Source organism: Rutilus rutilus, assembly GCF_951802725.1.
Source record: "Rutilus rutilus genome assembly, chromosome: 11".
Lineage (NCBI taxonomy): Eukaryota > Metazoa > Chordata > Actinopteri > Cypriniformes > Leuciscidae > Rutilus > Rutilus rutilus.
In genome coordinates this window covers 27,570,383-27,592,289 of record NC_140216.1, presented here as the reverse complement: position 1 = coordinate 27,592,289, position 21,907 = coordinate 27,570,383, and the positions used below count along the sequence as shown (strand labels likewise).

The 21,907-nt window shown below is 37.5% G+C and overlaps 2 protein-coding genes across 5 annotated transcripts in view; both read left to right on the top strand.

Moving 5' to 3' along the window:
• Positions 1–4,043: 4,043 nt before the first annotated feature.
• npy (neuropeptide Y) lies at positions 4,044–6,203 on the top strand. The gene is made up of 4 exons (XM_084424379.1): positions 4,044–4,115; positions 4,433–4,620; positions 5,500–5,577; positions 5,777–6,203. Exons 2-4 carry the CDS (start codon positions 4,433–4,435, stop codon positions 5,799–5,801), a joined length of 291 nt encoding a protein of 96 aa, XP_084280505.1. The 5' UTR covers positions 4,044–4,115; the 3' UTR covers positions 5,802–6,203.
• Positions 6,204–11,223: 5,020 nt separating this feature from the next.
• Positions 11,224–21,907, top strand: part of pals2b (protein associated with LIN7 2, MAGUK p55 family member b) — a 34,927-nt gene continuing 24,243 nt past the window's right edge. For 2 of the 4 annotated variants that reach the window (XM_084422637.1, XM_084422636.1), the window contains exons 1-3: positions 11,362–11,454; positions 19,512–19,588; positions 19,689–19,722. In XM_084422637.1, coding sequence (XP_084278763.1) covers positions 19,713–19,722 — 10 coding nt within the window. In that variant the 5' untranslated portion in view covers positions 11,362–11,454; positions 19,512–19,588; positions 19,689–19,712. Of the gene's footprint in view, positions 11,455–19,511; positions 19,589–19,688; positions 19,723–21,907 lie in introns of all 4 variants that reach the window. The other 2 variants (XM_084422638.1, XM_084422639.1) reach the window with 2 other exon arrangements.

The following is a 21,907-nucleotide window of genomic DNA, read 5'->3' as shown; positions in this document are numbered from 1 at the left end:
GTTGTCATTTTAAATTTTAATACAACGAAGATGATCTGTAATGTTGTTTACTGCAAAATCTGTTGTTTAGTACAAATGCACATATTGCCTGGACCATAAAATGTGTAATATTTTTATATTATATTTAAAATGAAAAGGAAAAGTGTTCGTATGGTGTATTATAACATATTTCGTTGCCTAAAATATACACAGCGAGCTGAGTGACGCGCGCTGCGTTAGAAGGTGGGCGGTGTTAGGATTTCCCAGGATTTTCCAAGATGGCGCCGCCCATACCCCCCATAAACGGCTTCAAACCCGTTCTTCAGAAAGTCTATGGGTGACGTCACAGACGCTTTGTCCATATTTTTTACAGTCTATGGGTGTTCTCCAAACTCATCAGGCATTATAGGAGAAGACTCAGAGCTGTTATCTTGGCAAAAGGAGATTGCAAAAAGATATTTACTAAAAGGGTATGATTAATTGTGGCCAACGTGTTTTGGAGAAAAACATTTATTTCATAATGTAATTTCCCCCCCAATTTGAATTCTTTTACTTCAATGAAAGGTTAGAATTTTGCCAATTTTTTTAACGAAAGATCACATTTTTTTAATGAAAGATTTATTTTTTACAGCCATTTTTGATCATATTTACCGGGGGTATGAATACTTTACGTACCCACTGTATCTGTATATATAAATATATATATATATATATATATATATATATATATACTGAACAAAATTATAAATGCAACACTTTTGTTTTTTCCCCATTTTTCATGAGCTGAACTCAAAGATCTAAGACTTTTTCTATGTACACAAAAGGCCTATTTCTCTCAAATATTTTTCACAAATCTGTCTAAATCTGTGTTATTGGGCACTTCTCCTTTGCCGAGATAGTCCATCCACCTCACAGGTGTGGAATATCAAGATGCTGATTAGACAGCATGATTATTGCACAGGTGTGCCTTAGGCTGGCCACAATAAAAGGCCACTCTAAAATGTGCAGTTTTATCACACAGCACAATGCCACAGATGTCGCAAGTTTTGAGGGAGTGTGCAATTGGCATGTTGACTGCAGAAAAGTCCACCAGAGCTGTTCCCCGTGAATTTTCATTTTCATTTCTCTACCATAAGCCATCTCCAAAGGCGTTTCAGAGAATTTGGCTGTACATCCAACCGGCCTCACAAACGCGGACCACGTGTAACCACACCAGCCCAGGACCTCCACATCCAGCATCTTCACCTCCAAGATCTTCTGAGACCAGCCACCCGGACAGCTGCTGCAACAATCGGTTTACATAACCAAAGAATTTCTGCACAAACTGTCAGAAACCGTCTCAGGGAAGCTCATGCTCATGCTGCATGCTCATCTTCCTCATCGGGGTCTCGACCTGACTACAAATCGTCGTCGTAACCGACTTGAGTGGGCAAATGCTCACATTCAATGGCGTCTGGCACTTTGGAGAGGTGTTCTCTTCACGGATGAATCCCGGTTTTCACTATACAGGGCAGATGGCAGATGTATGTCGTCGTGTGGGTGAGCGGTTTGCTGATGTCAACGTTGTGGATTGAGTGGCCCATGGTGGCGGTGGGGTTATGGTATGGGCAGGCGTATGTTATGGACAACGAACACAGGTGCATTTTATTGATGACATTTTGCACAGAGATGCACAGAGATGCACAGAGATACCGTGACGAGATCCTGAGGCCCATTGTTGTGCCATTCATCCACGACCATCACCTGATAATGCAGCATGATAATGCACGGCCCCATGTTACAAGGATCTGTACACAATTCCTGGAAGCTGAAAACATCCCAGTTCTTGCATGGCCAGCATACTCACCGGACATGTCACCCACTGAGCATGTTTGGCATGCTCTGGATTGGCGTAGACGACAGTGTGTTCCAGGTCCTGCCAATATCCAGCAACTTCGCACAGTCATTGAAGAGGAGTGGACCAACATTCCACAGGCCACAATCATCAACCTGATCAACTCTAAGCGAAGGAGATGTGTTACACTGCGTGAGGCAAATGGTGGTCACACCAGATACTGACTCGTTTTCGGATTATCTCGGCAAAGGGGAAGTGCTCACTAACACAGATTTAGACAGATTTGTGAACAATATTTGAGAGAAATAGGCCTTTTGTGTACATAGAAAAAGACTTATATATATATATATATCCCCACTTTCACAGTCAAGAAAAAAAGTACAATAATTATGACATTTTCAACCTTAAAAGGGAACATATAGTGCCTCCTTGCTGTAAAACATACTCCCCCCCCCTGTTCCCTGAGCGTTATTCACAAAATATATATACACACAGACACACACAAACACACATACAGTATAAACACACACACACACACACACACACATATACATATATACATACACTAAAGCAGTGGTTGCTGCAAAAACAGAAAGAATATAAACTGGAGCCGCAAGTGTTAGTAAGGGTTAGTAAAATTAATACATGTCTGAGTGAGTGGAAGCAGATGTGCAGCAATAAATGGAGATGAATTGGCGAATTCTGGAGATGAATTTTTGAGGTGCTTCCTTTCAAAGCTCTATACTGTTCATCAGCTCAGTGTGAAAGAGAGATTGGCAGAGAGAGAGAGAGAGATAACAAAAACACCAAAAAAGTGAAAGAGGTAAAATGGGACACACTGCCCTATGTAACAACAACTAAAAAATTGATTGTGCATGTAATTATCTACAGTTGTTGACAAAGAAAGACATTCTGGCCCCACAATATTTTCCTTATCACAACACAGCCTCATTCAACAACACAAAGAACATATTATATTGTCATTCATATGAAGACAGTTTGCCTTTGACGAGTGCAACACACTCAGATGTACTCCGATAAAGAGTAGAAAAAAAGGAGGGGACAGGTTACAGTGAAAATATTTTTTAACAAGAGAGCAAAGCCATGATGTGGTATATGATGCATAAAGTCTCTCTGGAATGACTGACGTACTGCGGTTATACTGACAAATAATCCATGCAAAGTTCTCAACAGAGCACACATACAATCCAAAATTTCACATTCTAACTCTTTTATCCTATGATTTGAGCACAATGGCCATGTTTTTTTTTTTTTTAGCTCCGGCAAAACTAATGCATTTTGACCCAGTTTCATGTCATGCCTGAATAAATGAAATGCTTTTCATTTCCTCTCCATTTCAAGGTGTGTGTTTTTTTATCATTAATTTCATCTGACTTCAAAAACTCACATCATTGTATGCATAGTTTTTGGGGGATGTCCATTTTACTTCATTATTATTCCTATAAGGGAATCATGGAGGGGGAAAAAATCCCTTTCCAGTTTTTCTGATTTTCCATTTGAGAAAAAGACCCCAGTAATACACCGTGTCTTCTCGAACGATGTCTCACGCTGTTCTCAGAAATGACAAAATACCCAGTCTGCAATCAAAAGTCAGAATTTTATAAGATTATAATATGATCTGAAACATTTTTTATGAAATTCATTCAAAAGGCTGAGCTATCCACATTCATTTTATAACTTTATTAATCATATTGTATGTTGACACTTGTAAATGACACTCATTTGTGTTCCTTCTATAATTTTAAGCATCTGAGACAAATGCTTCATTGAAACAGAACCGAGTTATGAAAGAGCAATAAAGCTTTCCAATGGCATTATAAATAACATGCAACATAGCATGATACTCATAAATGGACTCTTTGTTTGTTCTATGGGATAATTGAAACGTTCCCTATCAGGTTCAGCGTGTAGATATCAGGATGCCATTTTAGTAAAGAACTGAAGAAGTTTAAAAGGTGAAACAAGTGAATAAAGCTGGAAGTTTTAGATCATGATTCGAACTTCTTGTGTTTAGTGCAAAATACCGTCCCTAAATAACCTCCCACGCATTCAAATGAGGACCAAACAAGCGCGTTTTAAAGCAGTGATGACAGAGGTTTTAATCCGTGACGCGGGCTCGCGCGCATCAAAAGAGTCGCGCGCAATTGCGCGTGGGCTCCGCTCTTTATGGCACGAGCCGTGCAGGTATAAAACCAGACGACACACGACACAGATTGCAGAAAATCAGAGAAGTCGAGACCCACCGAGCAAGAAGTGCAATCAAGACCTCATACAAGGAAGAGTAAGTGCACCATTTTTATATATTTGGAAGCTTTATTTTATTAAGTTTTATTTATTTAAGAAACTAATGAAATGTAGCTTTTATGAAATATCTCTATTATGCTAGTAATATTAAATATCGCTATATTAATACCATAAAACATAATTTCTAGTTTAATGCAGACCACAGTCCAGCCCAAACGTCTCCTGTTAAGATTTGTGATTATATGAGTTAGTTTTTAGAACATTAGATTACGCATTTGCGCAAACACTTTTGCTTTATTATTATTATTATTATTATTATTTTTTTTTAATATATATATTTGTTTTATATCTCAGATGCATCCAAATATGAAAATGTGGATCGGTTGGGCAGCGTGCGCCTTCCTCTTGTTCGCCTGCTTGGGAACTCTTACGGAAGGGTATCCAACAAAACCGGACAACCCTGGAGAGGAGGCACCTGCGGAGGAGCTCGCCAAGTATTATTCTGCACTAAGACACTACATCAACCTCATAACAAGGCAGAGGTGAGCTCTTTACTTTTCCTTATAAGAAATACTTCTCAAAAGAATTGGATGGAAATGTTTAAAAATTCTTTCTCAAGTTGTTCCTTTTCTTTCTTCTCTCAACAACATCGCTTAGCCTATTTTTTGACCGACAAAAGTTAATCTGTAGCCTATTTAAAAAAGAAAGAAAGAAAAAGCTCTACCTTGAAGCAACTGCATGGGGACTGGACAACTATAGTTCCGTTTCTTTCTTTTCAAAAGCACTGGATTAATCCATAGATGAACCCCCGCTGACTCTCTAATTGACTGCGCACTGCAATGTGTTTAACAGCGGGATGTGGTTTTGTACTTACTAAAATTCATCGCTGATTGCCCTTCTTTAATTATTGACGTGACGAAATACACAGTTTTGAAAGCAAGCGAAGTAACAAAGAGACATAGGCTACTAAGGAACGGTTACAAATAAACTCAAATCCCTTCGCATAACTAAAGTAGCCTATTGTTTTCCTTCCGCTTAAAGAAAAATGAAGAACATAGATTAGACTGCACGTGGAAATGGAAACGATGCACTTCATTCTAAGCGTAAACTTTAGTTGTGGGAATCAAGTTTAAATTGACATTGGGATCTATGTGATCTAGAATGGGGGCAGGAATATTGTTTCATATTAGTATTAATGAGCTCATGTTTTAGCTTCATTTTCGACGTTATAGTAACTACATACCGTAAGTTCTTTACAGTCAGTTAGTGCGTATTATTTTGCTCCACGGTAAGTAGAAATCGTGAAGTAAGTTGATGTTTTACAAATGGTAAGCGCAAAAAGACAAAATGATTTTACAAAAGTTAACTCCACTCATAATCATTCTTACACGTGATTTTGATGTATTTGTTCTGTTTGACAGGTATGGCAAAAGGTCCAGCGCTGACACCTTAATATCAGACCTTCTGATTGGTGAAACAGAGTCCCATCCTCAGACCAGGTAAGGCTTATAAACTGACTTTAGACAGCTTATAATTAATTCATTATTCTTTTATGACAATATTATTATTATAGTGTTCCATTCATCATTCTTAAGTAGCTAAACAATAAAAACATCAAGCGTAACAGTGAACACTTTATTGTGTAAAAAGTTTTTTTTGTTTGTTTGATTATAAGAATTTATGGCTGTTTATCCACAGATATGAGGACCATTTGGTGTGGTGATCTCAGCAATTGTGTTAACACAGTCATATCCATGTGTCATCCTGTTATACGGTCACCAAATCTCATCAAATTGAAATCTTCTGTATCATCAAGATCAACAACTTTCTGTGAAGTACCACAGCCATAATCAGAATAGTGAAAACACTGCAGAACATTCAAATCCTTATGTCTGTACAAGCGTGCGTCTATGTGAAATGCTAAGATATGGTTCCACTGAATATGGCCTTGTTGACGCGTGCCCGCTCTGGACTCATCGGAGATCAGTCAGCCGCCCAACAAGACAATTGTACAGAGACTTACTGTGTGTATGCGTGTTGTGTCCATTGTAATCCCAAATATCAAAAAAGAACATTACTAACTGTACAGTATAACAGTGCTAATAAAGTTCACTATATTTGAATGAGTCGTCTTTGTTTCCTGTGTTCTGCTTTCAATAAAAACATATCAGTCAAGTTTAAGAATACTCAGAGCTTAATAGAATTGATTCCTGGCAGTAAAAAAAAAAAAGGTAAATTAGAAAAAACATATTAAAAGTTATAGTATAAAACCAATTCCCTAGAGCTTCATTGTTCTGAGGCTAAATGTTTCAAGGTTGATTGAAGTTGTTCAATTTTAAATTGCAATAAATGGCCCGTTGGTCATAATACTCATTCTAGGTTGTTTCGGCCGTCAGGTAATTGTAGCTAACCAATGCAGATGTTGAATAAGGGTCAAACTGCATTCCAAAGTTAAAAGCAAAATGTAAAACTGGTGAAGCACATTATATGCAAATCCAAAAATTATTAGAAAAAGTCCATGGCACAATTACTGATATACTTTGGACATTAGAAAGGTGCCGTAAAAGGCATTTACATTCATCATGCAGGTGACGAAAATGTGACGTTCAAAGCATTAAAATTGTAAGAGCAGATTCACATCATATGCAAATGTTTGCTTTTCAAGGCTTCAATGTTTTATCATCTTCTTCAATGTTTTATTATCTTCAGGTTTGTCAGACTCTTCTTGTCACGTATAGCTCCTGGTCTTTCCCTAGTTAACACTTTATGTAATTGACTTTTTGTCTAGGTCATGTATTCTATTTCCTGTTTCCTGTCATAGTAATTGTGCCTATTTCACCTGTGCTTCGTTAACCAGTGCATATATTTTCAGTGTGTAGTTTAGTCTGACTGTTAGAGCACTACTCTCTATCTATACACGTGTAGAAGGATCTGGACACACTATCCACCCTGTTCTTCACTATCAGATGCATACTAAAGAATCTGGGCAGAAGAATAGGTCACATATGGGAATTTTCCATTTTATGAATACTGCATATTCTGTATTGCTTTTTGCATACTACAGGGTAGGTTGTGTCTCAATCAAACCTAGTTCAAAAGTAAGCGCATAGCTGGGAGTTATAGGACTGTCCCATAGTCAAAATCAATCCCAGTGCACTGAAATGTTTGCGGTCAAAGAATTTCAACAGTGCAAAGCAAAAATGTAATTTGTACTATAACAGTAATATAAATTGCATACTGCTTACTATTTTTAAAAGTAGTATGTGAAAGTGTACATAAACAGCAATATTGTCAAATGACCTCATTAAATTGCACGCTTAATTGTGAGTGGTGTTCAGTTGCATATACAGCATATTTTGGCAAATAGTGATCCAGGTATTTCATGCATTGAATACAAAATTTGCATACTATGCACAGTACGTACTACAGAAATAGTACAAGTAGTAGCCATGTTAGTGATCTATTCTGGACATAGTCTATTTATCGTTATTGTTCCTTACTGACATGGTTATGTTGTGCATGTCTGTAAGCAGATGATTTTAGTATCAATTTGATTCAGTTTGGATTATACAGACTACTTTGTGGATGGCAAGGGGTACGTTACTAGTTATAATAAAAACATGGATTCAGCTGTTCAAAATGGGCTGTATAATCTGATCGTATAGTGATCCAACTTTTAGAAGTTTACTTGTCACTGCCGACATGCTATCAAAAAAAATAACAGTTTACATGCCCACACAAAAAAGTGGTGGAGCCCTTTGTCCAAATCCCTAAAGAGATACTACTCATACAACACTGATGCCAGGGGTGCAGATACCTTCACTAAACGCCTCTGTCCTGCACCAGAGACACTCTCTCCATGAGACATTTAACAACAGTCACTAGAGGAAACTTCAAAAACATTTTGTAGAAAGTGCGCCCTCTTGTGTGCGTTTGCGCATCCAGTATCTTGCTTGTCCATTTCCCCTTTATAGTCTTGCAAATTTTATTTACATGAATAAGTCAAAATTATATATTATAATAGTTATAAACTCACATCCTTTTCCCCCTAAAAACGTTAAGAGATGAAAGAGAGCTCTCTATTGCAGCTTACAAACCCCATTTTCTGAAAAGTTGGGACATTTTGTCAAATGCAATAATAATCAAGAATCTGTGATTTGTCAATTCTCTTGAACCTTTGTTTAACTGAAAAAATGTACAAATAAAATGTTTCCAATGTTTTCACTGACCAACTACCAATAAACTATTGTTGATTTTGGTGGCTGCTACAAACTCCAAAAAAGTTGGGACAGAGGCATGTTTACCACTGTCTCACATCACCTTTCCTTTTAAATACACGATTTAATCATTTGGGAATTAAGAATACTAACTGTTGCAGTTTTGCAAGTTAAATTTTTGCCTCATCTCACCTAATATAAAACATCTGCTCAACAGTCCGTGGTCGTCGTTGTCTGATTCTGCTTTGGATGATAGGCCATACATTTTCAATAAGAGACAGATCTGGACTGCAGTCAAGCACATCCACTCTAGAGTGTCTAAGAAACCACTGTTGTAGAACATGCTGAATGAGGCCTGGCATTGTCTTGCTTCCCAGGAAAGATGTCATCTTGATGGCAGTTTATGTCTCTGTACAATCCAAATATACACGTGATGCACTGAAGCACCTCACACCATGACAGATGTTTGCTCTTGCACCTGTCACTGATGATAGTCTGGATGGTCCCTTTCTTCTAAATGGGACTGAAAACTCAGAGTCAGTTTTTTTTTTCCAAAAACAAGCTGAAACATCTGACCACAACTGATCACAGCACACGTTTCCACTGTCTTTTAGATCATCTGAGATCAGGCCCAGAGAACTTGCGTTACAGAGATTCGAGTTGCAATTCTTGATGCAGCGTCAGACTGTGTTAAGTGACAACAGTTTTCAAAAACCTCAGAGCCCATGTGGATATATTTAACAGAGGAGCAAGATGGTTTCTCATGCAGTGCTGTATGAGGGCTCAAAGGTCACACTCCTTCAACAGAGGTTTCCTGCCTTGCCCTACATGTACTTGTAGATTTCTCTGCATTCCCCGAATCTATTCACAATATTATGTATTGTAAATGGTGAAAGACATAATGTCATGAAACAGAAGGATTCACACAGGTAAAGTAATCAACAGGTTTATTTGCAGAAGTATGTGATCGCAACGATGGAAACGGGTGAGTAACTGATGAATATAGTGTTCAGGATGGATATCTGGATGAGTAAGGGTCTTATCTGTTGCAGGTTCAGAAATGGAGATTGATGCAGATGACTGAAGACGGATGAAGGAAGAAGACAAATCGTATCGTGAAGGTATCGTGAAGGTAATAATAATAATAATAATAACTTATATTTATATAGCGCCTTTCACGGGACCCAAGGACGCTTTACAGATAACTACAGAGATAAAAAAAAAATAATAATAATAAAAAAAAGTCATTCAAGGTTAAATGCCTTTTTAAAAAGGTGGGTTTTTTTTAAATGTCCAGAGAAGGGGCATTTCGGATGTCTGAGGGGATGGAGTTCCAGAGGGTGGGAGCTGCGACGCTGAATGCTCTGTCCCCAAAAGTCTGTAGTCTGGTATGGGGGACAGAGAGCAAGCCCTTGTCAATGGACCGTAGATTCCGTGAGAGGGGATATAGGGATGGAGAAGATCCAGTAGGTACTGGGGGGCAGTGGCATGGAGAGATTTATAGGTGAAAAGGAGGATTTTGTAGGTGATGCGAAATTTGACTGGGAGCCAGTGAAGCTGAGTGAGGATTGGGGTGATGTGCTGCCACGACCTAGTGTTTGTGAGAACCCTGGCCGCCGAGTTCTGGACATATTGTAGCTTGTCCAGGACCTTGCTGGGTACCCCATACAGGACAGCATTACAGTAGTCCAAACGACTAGTGATGAAGGCATGAATGATTAACTCTGCCATGAGTCTGAGAGAGAAGGTCAAAGTCTAGAGATATTTTTAAGGTGGTAAAAGGCAGATTTCGTGAAGGTATCGTGAAGTGTTCTTTGAGGGAACAGCGAGACCAGACAATGGTGAACTGCATTGGGAAGTGTTATAAAGTGCTGGGTGATGATCAGTGAAGATTGGTGACGACAGGTGGCGGTGATTAGTACTCTGGTGACTGCGGAGTGGGTGGAGTGTAGAAATCTGGTGCTGCCGATGTTGTTGACTTTGTGACACATAAATTCTTTGCAATCTTGCATTGAGAAATGTGATTTTTGAATTGTTTGACAATTCTCTCATGATAATTGGCACAAAGAACCATAACCCATCTTTGCTTGCAAAGAGTGAGAAGCTCTTCTACAGTCAATCATATATATGAGTAATATATATGAGGATACCCTCACCTATTAGGCTACCAATTCACCTGCTCATTGTGGACTGTTTCAGAATCAGCTTTGGATATTATGTAATCTTTCACTTTAATTTTGCCTCTATCCCAACTTTTTGGGGAGTGTGTTGCAGCCATCAAAATCTAAATTTGTTTATATTTACAAAATACAATTATGTTGGTCAGTGAAAACATTGTACTTTTGTCAGTTAAAAAAAAAAGGTTCAAGAGAATTAACACATCACAGAGTGTGGTTTTTATTGCATTTTTCAAAATGTCCCAACTTTTCTGGAAATGGGGTTGTACAATTTGCCAGTTAAATACAATGCAAATTGTATGGGAAAGCAAATCGTCCTGTCTCATTTGTCCTTGTGTAGTCGAGGGATTTTAGTCATTGACTAATATGATTTTTATTATATTAAAAGTCATTCTAATATGTGTATCCACAAAGGTGAACTCTACTCATTCTTAGCTACTAAATAAGACAAAATCTCATAACATGTCTTTACAGTTGGTTGCGGAAGCTGCCTGTTAGGGTGTGGGGTAGGTTTAGGGCAGGCGTGTCCAAAATATGTCCTGGAGGGCCACTGTCCAGCAGAGTTTAGGTCCCGCTTGCCTCAACACTCCTGTCTGGAAGTAGGCTATACCTAGTAAGACTTTGATTAGCTGCTTCATGTGTGTTTAATTGGGGTTGGAGCTAAACTTTGCAGGACAGACAGGAGCAGGATTGGACACCCCTGGGATAGGGGTAAGTTTCTGTTGTAGCAATTCACCTTTAGAAACGCCCTACCTTTCCAACCTGCAGATACCCCTGTCTCGCATAATCTGCCACGAGAGGGCGAGACGCGAACCCAGAGCACGTTCTGATTGGTCCATTCGCACCGACGTCACTCGAAAGGCGAGGCTTAGCGTTTGATTGGCATTGTGTGTGTCCGAATAGTTAGCCACGGGACCCACGACCACTGAAAGCTTTGAATATCTGACCGGGACAACCGGAGCTCTAACTCGGAACAACCTTGGTGAGTGCAGTGATCATATTGTTTACGAAGTGCGGAATCGGAGCAAGCTGTGTTTCATTTTAAAGTATCATTGCACGTGCTGGAGAGAGACACTTTTGAGTAGAAATGACTTTGCCTTCGGAAGTCCAGCCCCCAGCCGTCCTTTTTAGTGTGCGTGAATTGTGCGTGTTGTATGTGCACGCGCATTGTGTGTGAGTGTTTGGAGAGCCACCAGGTTCGGTCACTGATGGGCGATCAGTGATTATGTACTTCTAATCTGTCCAGTGTCCCGTTATGGTTCAGGTGGAACAGGTTAAGTCTGTTTTGCGCTTTGAACATAAAACAAAAATGGCCGCGCGTGTGAAAACATCTGCAACAAATATAGTTTTTAAATGCACAGCATAGGATAGATAATCTTTTGCCAGTGATATATTTCGTTCGCCTCGTTCTGCTGATATTGATGGTATCGTTAATGGACTGAACGTCCCGCGCTGCAGTTTTGATGGAGCGGATCTTGACAAAAATTTCTTTGGGAATGTCACACAACTTCTTAAATTTTAATAGAATACATTCGCGATTGTCAATTGAGTTGAGTTTGACTTTACGTGAAACAAGACTTTGTAGGTATTCTGTAGGAAGAGGACATGGCGGATATCCTTGCGCATTTGAGCTTATTTCGGCCTTAATTGTGTCGTTTTAAAGACACCTGTCGGTTGTCAGTGTTTCAACTGAGCATAATATGTGTATAGTCTACCTTAATATCGATCTTAGTTCATAATTACGCAGTGTCCTACTCCCACCCGAACCCTGGACATCTGCCCGTGTAAACATTTCTGGGAAGTGACCGGGGAATCCCTCTACGTCATTACGCAGAAGACTTGGGGTTCCAAAGGGGCGTGTCTTCAATTACCTGTAAATATCAGAAAACATTAGAGCAAGACTCTGGGTCTTTATTATTTTCACCCTTCCACAATTTTCCATTTAAATAATCTATTTAATAAAATGCTTTGATTTTTTTCTTGTCAAAGTGTCTTTTAATTCATACATTTTATCTAATTAAATACTTATCCAAGGTAAATCTGTCTTAATTATTTGCATAGTAGAATTTTGTCCGTGGCATTTTAGTTTATGCTATATAAATGATCTTAATGATGATCAGTGTTGTGTTATAAATGGAATGTTATAAATGTAATTTATTAATTCAATTCTACATCCAAAAATGTAAATAAATATGCTGATTATAAGTCTCTCTTCACAGTTTTTATGAAAAAAAAAATTAAACTTCACCTAGACACAATATCAAATCTGTCAACAAGGACAATCAAACATCTAACATTTGCTTTAACATTAACATTTTTACCATTTTCACTTTGCTATTTTTACTTTGTAGGCTATGCTATGCTATTACATTTTGTATGTTTTATTTTTTTACATCACATCTGCCTTCAACCCAATAGGGAAAATTATATTGTATTAAAAATATGAAGCATAAAAAACACAAATGAAAACATAGATATTGTTAATATTTTATAGATTGATTTTTAGATGATGAAAATTGTTGTTGTGGCTTTTCATTATTTGTTTTGCTTTTGGCACAATCAGCGTAATCCTCTTATTTGCAGGGCACTTCATCATGCAAACTGACCTACATATTCATGCAAGTGAATAAGTGTGTGTGCGTGTGTGTGTGTGTGTAATGAGGGGGTTTGCAATGTGCCGTTTCCTTTGTTCAGAGACGAGCGTGTGTGCGCTCCATCAAGTTCAGTAATTATCAAGTATTGAGACGTCAGCAGCGCAGGCTGTGGGATGGACATTAGGCTGTCGGCAAAGCCATGTTACCAGTCCCTCTTTATGAGAACCGATCCGCAGAGACATTCATAATAGCTGTCGTACACAAACTTTAATGGATGCATATCCCCGCTAAATTAGAAAAATGTGATAAATAATATATTTGTTATGTGTTTTATGATGGTGTCTTCTAGTGCTCTCATTTTGTCTTTAAAGTTGGCATGAAACTTAAGTTGTGATAGTCTTTTCTTCCCAATTGTGATGTATATCCAAGTGAAACAGCTTCTCAAACAAGAAAAAAAATGTAGGGCGGAATTTGATTTTGTCCTTTGGGAATTGTTGGATGGTTGTGGTTTGCTATTGCTGTGATCTCATGTGAGTGACAGGTTGTACCGCCCTCATGTAGGTAAACGTCATCAGAGAAGAGAAGAAATGTGCTGCCTCCAAGTAGGAGGCGGAGTTATTTTCTTTAAAATGTATGAGGGCACATGAATAAAAAAATAATAATAATGATGTGCACAGATAGCCTAAATCAATAATAGTAAAATACTGCAATATTCCATAAAACATATGAATTGTCAATTTTGATTTCATGGTGACTTCAAAAGCTTGCAAAAAATGCCTTTTTATAGTAGTAACATGTCAAAGTTCAACAAGGACAGAAGCTCACACACACAGTAGAAGATTTCTTACAAACACTATTTAGAGGACAAATGCAGTAGATAGAATCATTTTGTAGACAGAAAACATTTGTGTCTTTGTCTCTCCTTGTTGGTCTTTGATATGTTTTTTGAGTTTATCCACCAAAGTCATTTTTATCTACTAACTCCTTCAATATTTTGCACAGATGTTCTATGGCTTTTTTTTGTGCTGGTTTCACTGTAGTAGTAACATGTAAACAAAATTCACAGAAATAGCACAGAGATTCACTGAAGCTTTCAGAATTACACAGTCCCTCGACTCGAGAATCCATCTTAATTCAACATGTATGTTGGCCACCTATTTTTATCTGTCATGTAATATGCATAGCACACTCTCCAGCTTCTTTATTTGAAATGAAAGTGCCTACAGTCTATAGGAAAGGTTCTATATAGAACCTTAAAGGGTTCTGTCAGGCACTTCATAATCATATAGAACCTTTTAGGGGTTTCCTTCATGAGATCTGTAACGCTCTAATCCAAGGAAGACGACGATTATGAAGATATAACATGGGTTTATTAACACAACACAGAACGAGATAGCCAACATGCGAGAAAGCGTGTAAACAAACACAAACAATAACAGACAACTGAAGAGTGCACAAGAAGGAACTTAAATACAAGATGATGACAAAATAACGAACAGCTGGGATAATTAGTGTTAGTGTCCATGGTAACTGATGAGTGGCGGGAAAACAAACAAAAAACATGTGAATGAATGAAAACAAACTACAAATCCATGGCAACTAAAACTAAACATAATGGTGACAGTATTTCCCCTCTGGCAAGGCGCGACCTCATAACGTAAATGAAGGACGAGCAGAGGGAGGGCTGGAGGGAGTTTTGGAGGAGGACGAAGATGTGGCGAAGAGATGGTGACGGAAGGATGACGACGATTCCCTGGCGGCGATGATGGAAAAAGCCAGATGGCACAGACCCAGAGCTCTCCAGTGCCGACAGTCCATGGCGGAGTAGAGGGAGGGTGGAGCCTAGGTGGTGTCGAGGCTGACGAAAACTGGGGGACGACCGACGGAGACGTGGCCGATGGATCCACAGGCGCAGACGTAGAGCCATTGGAAACGAGTGACATCGCTGGTACTGGAGACAAAAGCGATGCCGCAGTGACGTTAGTTGAAGGCGGAGCTAGAGTACCTGAGGGCTCAGGTGGAGCTGGTGTGACAGAGGCGACGCTGAAGGGAAGGAGGAACACGCTACAGCAGTAGGGGTGGAGGGACGAAGCGCAGCGGACGGCCCGTAAGTCCTTGGCAGAAGTAGGGTGACGACTGAACCACGGGGAGCTGGCAGGACGAGGGAACCTGGTGAAGCCACAATGCTGAGGGTCTCCGGTGGAGCCGACAGGTCGACAGGCCGAGATGGAGAGAAGAGGACATAGGCCGGAGGATTTTCTCGCATGGGCGCTGCAGGTAGATGCACGACCTGCAGCTCAACGTCACAGGGACTCCCCGGAGACAGCGCAGGGCTGTAGACATCCGGCAACGGCGGGGCTGGAGGACTGGCTGAGCTTCACGGTGCCACAAAACTTGACAGAAAAACGGTAAGAATAACACAGTCCATGTAGAATGATGAAATGAGGACCTCATAGTTCATACAGTCAGTTGGTGTTGTTCAAAAACAGCGATTATGAAGGTACCTGGTGGGATAGGGTGGGAGTCGATACTTCCTCATTGAAGTCTATCAGCCAATTATCATCCTCCGTAGTCACGCCTCATCCGTTGATGTCGCGGGTTCACACCCCTGGTCAGACTCATGATGGAGCTCCACTTCCAGGGCAAGGGTCAGCTCTGTCCTCTTCTCCTCTGGCTCTGACTAATGTGTCGCGGCGGGTGTAAGCTCTCCGTCTGTCGGGGGCTCACACGAATTCTCCGCTGTCTGTGTGGCTGTGTCCTGGATCGGGGACGGACGCTCTCTAGAAACCGGATGATGACTTCTTTCCAGTTCAGACCAGTGGTGTCTGGGAGGTCAACGGGATGGTGATCCATAACACTTCAGGGTCTCGTAGTCGAAGGGGAGGGAGATGGCGAGACGGTAAAACTCTTCTGAAAATGATAAATTCATGACTCTCGGCCACAAACTTCGCAGCGTAACACATCTGGTCTGGTATTCTGTAACGCTCTAATCCAAGGAAGAAGAAGATGATGATGAAGATATAACAAGGAGGATTTATTTACACAACACAGAACAAGATAGCCAACATGTGAGACAGCGTGTAAACATAAACACAAACAATATCGGACAACTGAAGAGTGCACAAGGAGGAACTTAAATACATGATGATGACAAAATAACAAACACCTGTGATGATTAGTGTTAGTGTCCATGCTAACTGATGAGTGGCAGGAAAACAAAGACAAAGAAACATGTGAATAAACAAACTGAACATAATAGTGACACGATCATTTTATGAATTTAGTTCTAATTCATTCATTTTGGTTTAATTAGCCTAATTTTTGTATATTGATTGAAGGTAATGAATTAAACAGCTTGAAAACATACACTGTAAAATATTATCAAAAGTTATGACATGATTTTACATTGCTTTAACTTATTTAAGTTAAGCAATTTTAAACTTTTTTTTATAAGTTTACAAGATTCAACTCATTTTTTAAGTCAGTTTAAATAACTTAAACATCCAAGTTGATTGTACTTGGGTCAATGACGTATAAGGATTTTCAACAGGCCAATTTTAAAATACAAAAAATAATAATACCTGTTGCAATTGTTCAAACATTAAGGATGTTGTGTACACCTAAATTCATAAAAAAAAATAAATTTAAGTGATTTTAGTGTTTTTTCATCTAGATGAATATTGTCCGTAGCCTTAAAAAATGTCATGTGGTGCGACCATGATTTATCTTAAAATGAATTAATTTCCTTAACCTGCTTAAACATTTTTTTTACAAGTTCTTGGTAATTAAAGTGTTTAGAAACCAAGTATTTGCATTTCTTTTGAGTTTTTGTAAATAATGATCTCATTTTTTGTTCTATAATTTCTGAGTTGCCTTCTTAAATCTAGTTAACAGACTTATTTTTCCTGTAAATCACATAAAACTGATAGAAATGTTTTAAAAAATATAATTTACTAAAGCATACTGTATCAGTGATTCATATTTCAGCCACAGAAATAAGATATTTTATTTTAAATTTAATACAGTTTATTTAAAATAAAATTTAAATTTTTATTTTAAATGTAATACTTTTATTGGTCGCACCACATAAGTGGTCGCTCCAAATGACACGAAGACCTTATATAGTTAAAAATCTATTTAAAGAGATCAATGAATAATACATTTTATACAAAAAAAATTGATTTAAACCAGATTTTATACAAATTTCACAGAATTTTCCTGAACATAAACATTTTATAAACATTTTATTTTTATATAAAAATCACATCACAAACACAAGTGCACCATTTAATTTAACTTGACTTAGAATTTCTTTCTAACAAATAATAATGTTATAAATATAAATTATTTCATAAAAGTATTGTATACAGGTAACATTTGGGGTCAATAGTTTTTTTAAAGTAATTAATACTTTTATTAATCAAGGACACATTCAGTGTCACATTCAGGCGCGGGCTATAATGTTACGAAAGATTCTATTTCAAATAAATGCTGTTCTTTTGAACTTTCTATTCATCAAATAATCCTGACATAAAATGTATCACAGTTTCCACAAAAATATGAACATTGATAATAATCAGAAATGTTTCTTGAGCAGCAAATCATTAGTGACTCTGGATCACAAAACCAGTCACAAGTCGCAAAGGGTATTTGTGGCAATAGCCAACAATACATTGTATGGGTCAAAATTATCGATTTTTCTTTTATTCCAAAAATCATTAGGATATTAAATAAAGATCATGTTTTATATTTTGTAAATTTCCTACCATAAATTTATAAACATTTATTTTTGTGAGTAAATATAGCAATATCGCAAACATAAATGGACAACTTTAAAGGCGATTTTCTCAATGTTTCGATTTTGTAGCACCCTCAGATTCCAGAATTTCAGTTGTATCGGCCAAATATTGTTCTATCTTAACAAATCATACATCAATAGAAAGCTTATTTATTCAGCTTTCATATGATGTATAAATCTCAATTTAAAAAAATTGACCCATGTGACATTGACCCATTAAGTGGTTTTGTGGTCTAGGGTTACATATTAGAATGATTTCTGAAGGATCATGTGACACTGAAGACTGGATTAACGTATCATATAAATAAATTACAGTTTACTATATATTCACATAGAAAACAGATATTTTAAACTGTAATAATGTTTCACTCTTCTCCTATCAAGGTACTCTTCTCTTGCTGCAGGGTCAGAATTTTTTCACTTGGCAGTGGCATCTGGTAAAATAGATTAAAATAGTTTTAAATAAATAAATAGGCAATAATAAATACACTACTAATAAATGCATTATTACTAAACTGAAATGACATGCTCTAATTTTTTTGGTTGCATTTTTCTCATATTGTACAAAGAGTAAACTGGAAAATATATTAAAAAAATATCCCAAATTGCATAAAAACATATTCCAAATGATACTAAAGTAAACTACTTTTTTATATAAACCGTCAATTGAATATAAAAGCATAAAACTGCCAATCTAGGACATATATCTATCATGGAAAACAATCTGCAGTGGTCGCACCACATGATATTTGGTCGCACCACATGATATTTTCAAATTCAGTCAAAATTTACAGGCACAGAATTGGCCACCTAAACAAAACAAGCTAGCTTGCCAAAAAAGGTCACTATGAAATTTATAATAAAAATATATATTTGTAGAAATAACTTTTGATATAAATTTTTTTTTGAGGTCATACCACATGACATCCAAATGTGGCAACTACATACCAACCATTACAAAGGTTTATTTTTTTTCCAATTTGAGAGAATTACAAACCTGCTTGCTGTTTCCATGGGTCCTTGGTAAATTGGTTTATGATGTAACTTCCTGTGTTTGAATTGTTTTCAACATAAAAGTCCCAAAATGGTAGTTCTTTGATGGTCGCACCACATGATATTTCATAAAATGGACATCATCGGACAAAGTTTGTTTGTATATTATGATGGAAATATAAATACAAATGCTTTGAATTTTTTTAAAGGATTACAAAACATTTTGGAAATCATGCCAAATAGTGCAGAAAATAAATTTGAATAAATTTTGCGTAATTTCAAAGACGTTTTCATAACAGAAGTTATGGCCGGACGGTCGCACATGATGTTTTGACACTTTAAATAACAAAAAAAGTAACACATAAGTAAAGGTTTTTGAAAAGTTAAAGTGAGTACATACATACATACAATAAATCATCATCATGCATTGCTTTATAAAGAATACTTTTTTAAGATTGTGACATGAGGTGATCAATGGAACAGAAGCATAGTGGATTTTGCTTAACACAACAAACCAGCCAACTGCCTTCTGACCTCAAGTAACAGTTCACACAATGACCCCGCTGTATCAGGATCAGGGCTGTGACAGTCTCCGTCCCGACCCAAGAAGAGAGTGTGTGCGTGATCAGTGTAAAATGGTCTTTCTCTCTATAGATTCGGCACTTACGTGGAGCAGTAGATGAGAAGTTTGTAGCAGCACGGGGAGGGAGCGGGAACATCATCGGACACAAGTGAGTCGTGTGTCAGTGTGTGATTGTGGAGTGTTTGTGTGTTCATTGTTCCAATGTTGCTTGATTATGAACAGTAGTGAATGTGACATTGTCTTTACAGCTGGAATCTCATTTATCGGCAACCATGATCACAGGTAGAGATGTTGAAGTGAGCAGAAGAAAGACTGAGTGTACTTATCTGGCTTGCAACTTACTATGAGTACAAGCGCTTTTTTCATAAACCAGTCCTAAAATTGCTGTAAAATAACTGGTTAGTGGTTAGTGATTCAGGTCGCCTATAAAGAGTTGTAGGTATCTGAGAGATATAAACACAAGAGATACAGTAGGCCTAAAGTGATACAGATTAATAAGATATCATTTTAGATATAACACTGTGAAATATGCATGGTCAGGTTTTGAAGATAAACCAACATGCATATAGTCTTTGGTGCCTGGAACGAAAGATGTAAGTAATAAGTAATGTGATGAAATAAATGAAAATGTGTTTGAGAAATGTTTTGGAAATGTTGAATATGCTGCATAATAATTAATAGTATATTCATTAGAGTCACACATTTGCCACCTTTATGATTCACAGACATTCAAATAGCTGACAGAGGTCATAAGTCAAAAAGCGACTGTGAAGTACTTATAGTAAATGGTCAAATTGTAATATCCACAGTGATATTTAAGTATCATTGTTATGTTTAACCATGAATATCAGTGCAAATTTGGGAAGGGGTACATTGTATACAAAAATATATGTATGTAACTCCATTATTTGAAGGTCAGATAAGTCCTCATAGTCTTTCTTCACAGATTTAAGCCTACTAAAATATTTTTTGTAGCTATTGCTAACCAAGAGCAAATGTTCACTAAACGTACTTACAGTTGTTGGGAAATCTAAGGTTTGATTTTGGTTTTATTTAATTGGTGTCTTTAATAATGTATATGGGACATGGTAGACATAAAATGCTGCTTAAAGGTACATTCTACAGGCTTAGCTTCACAAATTTGCAAAGGCTCTCCATCTGTAACTTTGAGTTAGCCTCCAAGCTAATACCTTACAAAGATAATGGGATTTTTCTCCGACTGCAGATTATACGTGAAAGCTAGTGATGATTTGCATGTGCATGGGCTGTCAGATGTAATTTGATAATTCAATGTCTCCTGATATACTTCTTTGGAATTGTTTTCTCAAATTTATGTTATGAAATAAGTGTGTATAATGATCCAAAATCGCTATTTGGTTAACTAGCTAATGCTAAAGTTTAAAATAGCTGCTAAATTCATCTTCTAAAAACTCACTGCCGCTTTCCTCTGAAATGCATCATTTGAAGCACATGTGCAGTAAACATATGGACCCTTCCTGGAAGTATCTCTCCCCTCAGGCATTATTTGTCACCTTTTTCCCGCCTCTCCAATGAGTCATTTACATACCTGATGCCCGGACGTGCCTTTTCAGCCTGGCTCCAGCAAGCTCCTAATGGATTCCCTAATCCACAATTGGATAGAGATTAAAATCCGGCTCAGATTTACAGAAGGCAATGCCATGAGAGGGGGGAGGAAAAGAGGGAGATGTGGGGGAGGGGCGGCTGGATTAGGGACAGATCGTATCCTCTTACGGCACAGCTGTGCAAGAGAGTGACTGTCATTGCTGGGTGCATCTTACAAACTGACCTCAGATCAGACTACACTACTGTACCAGTATTGAACAAAGATTTATTTTAAATGATGATTTTTGGACTTTTGCTGGGAAGGAAATTTTTCAGTCTTTTGGAAGTCGAATTGAATACCATTGATATTTTGGGGGCTGAATGTCCAGTGTTTCCAGATTTAACTCCAATAAGCACTCAAAAAGCACACATAGGCCTACATAAAATCCTAATATTTATTTAAAATTAGTATTTGATAAACATTCTTTTATTATTTACAACATATTCATATTATTATATATATTTAAATGTAGTTATATTTTAATATTAAATATATAAATAATAATATGTTTCTTTATCTGAAATGTATAAATATACACTACCATTCAAAAGCACTACCATGCTTTTATTTAGCAAGGATGCATTGAATTTACAAAAGTGACAGTATACAGGAATAAATTACATTGATTAAAATAGATTTTAAAATAGAAATTTTATTGTATGTTTGATCAAATAAATGCAGCATTGGTGAGCATAAGAAACATCAACAAATCCTACCAACTCCATTTGAACAGTATAGTGATTTTTTATACATTTCAGAAATATTTATATTTAAATGTAAATGTTAACAGTTAATGCCAGTGATTGATAAATGGCATCTGAAGAAACTGACTTGACTCATTCC

Bases quoted from the DNA above. Each gene is read 5' to 3' on its own strand.
- npy (XM_084424379.1), top strand. From the start codon at position 4,433: ATGCATCCAAATATGAAAATGTGGATCGGTTGGGCAGCGTGCGCCTTC. The intron at 4,621-5,499 runs GTGAGCTCTTTA...TCTGTTTGACAG, and splicing joins AACCTCATAACAAGGCAGAG to GTATGGCAAAAGGTCCAGCG. The intron at 5,578-5,776 runs GTAAGGCTTATA...GTTTATCCACAG, and splicing joins GAGTCCCATCCTCAGACCAG to ATATGAGGACCATTTGGTGT.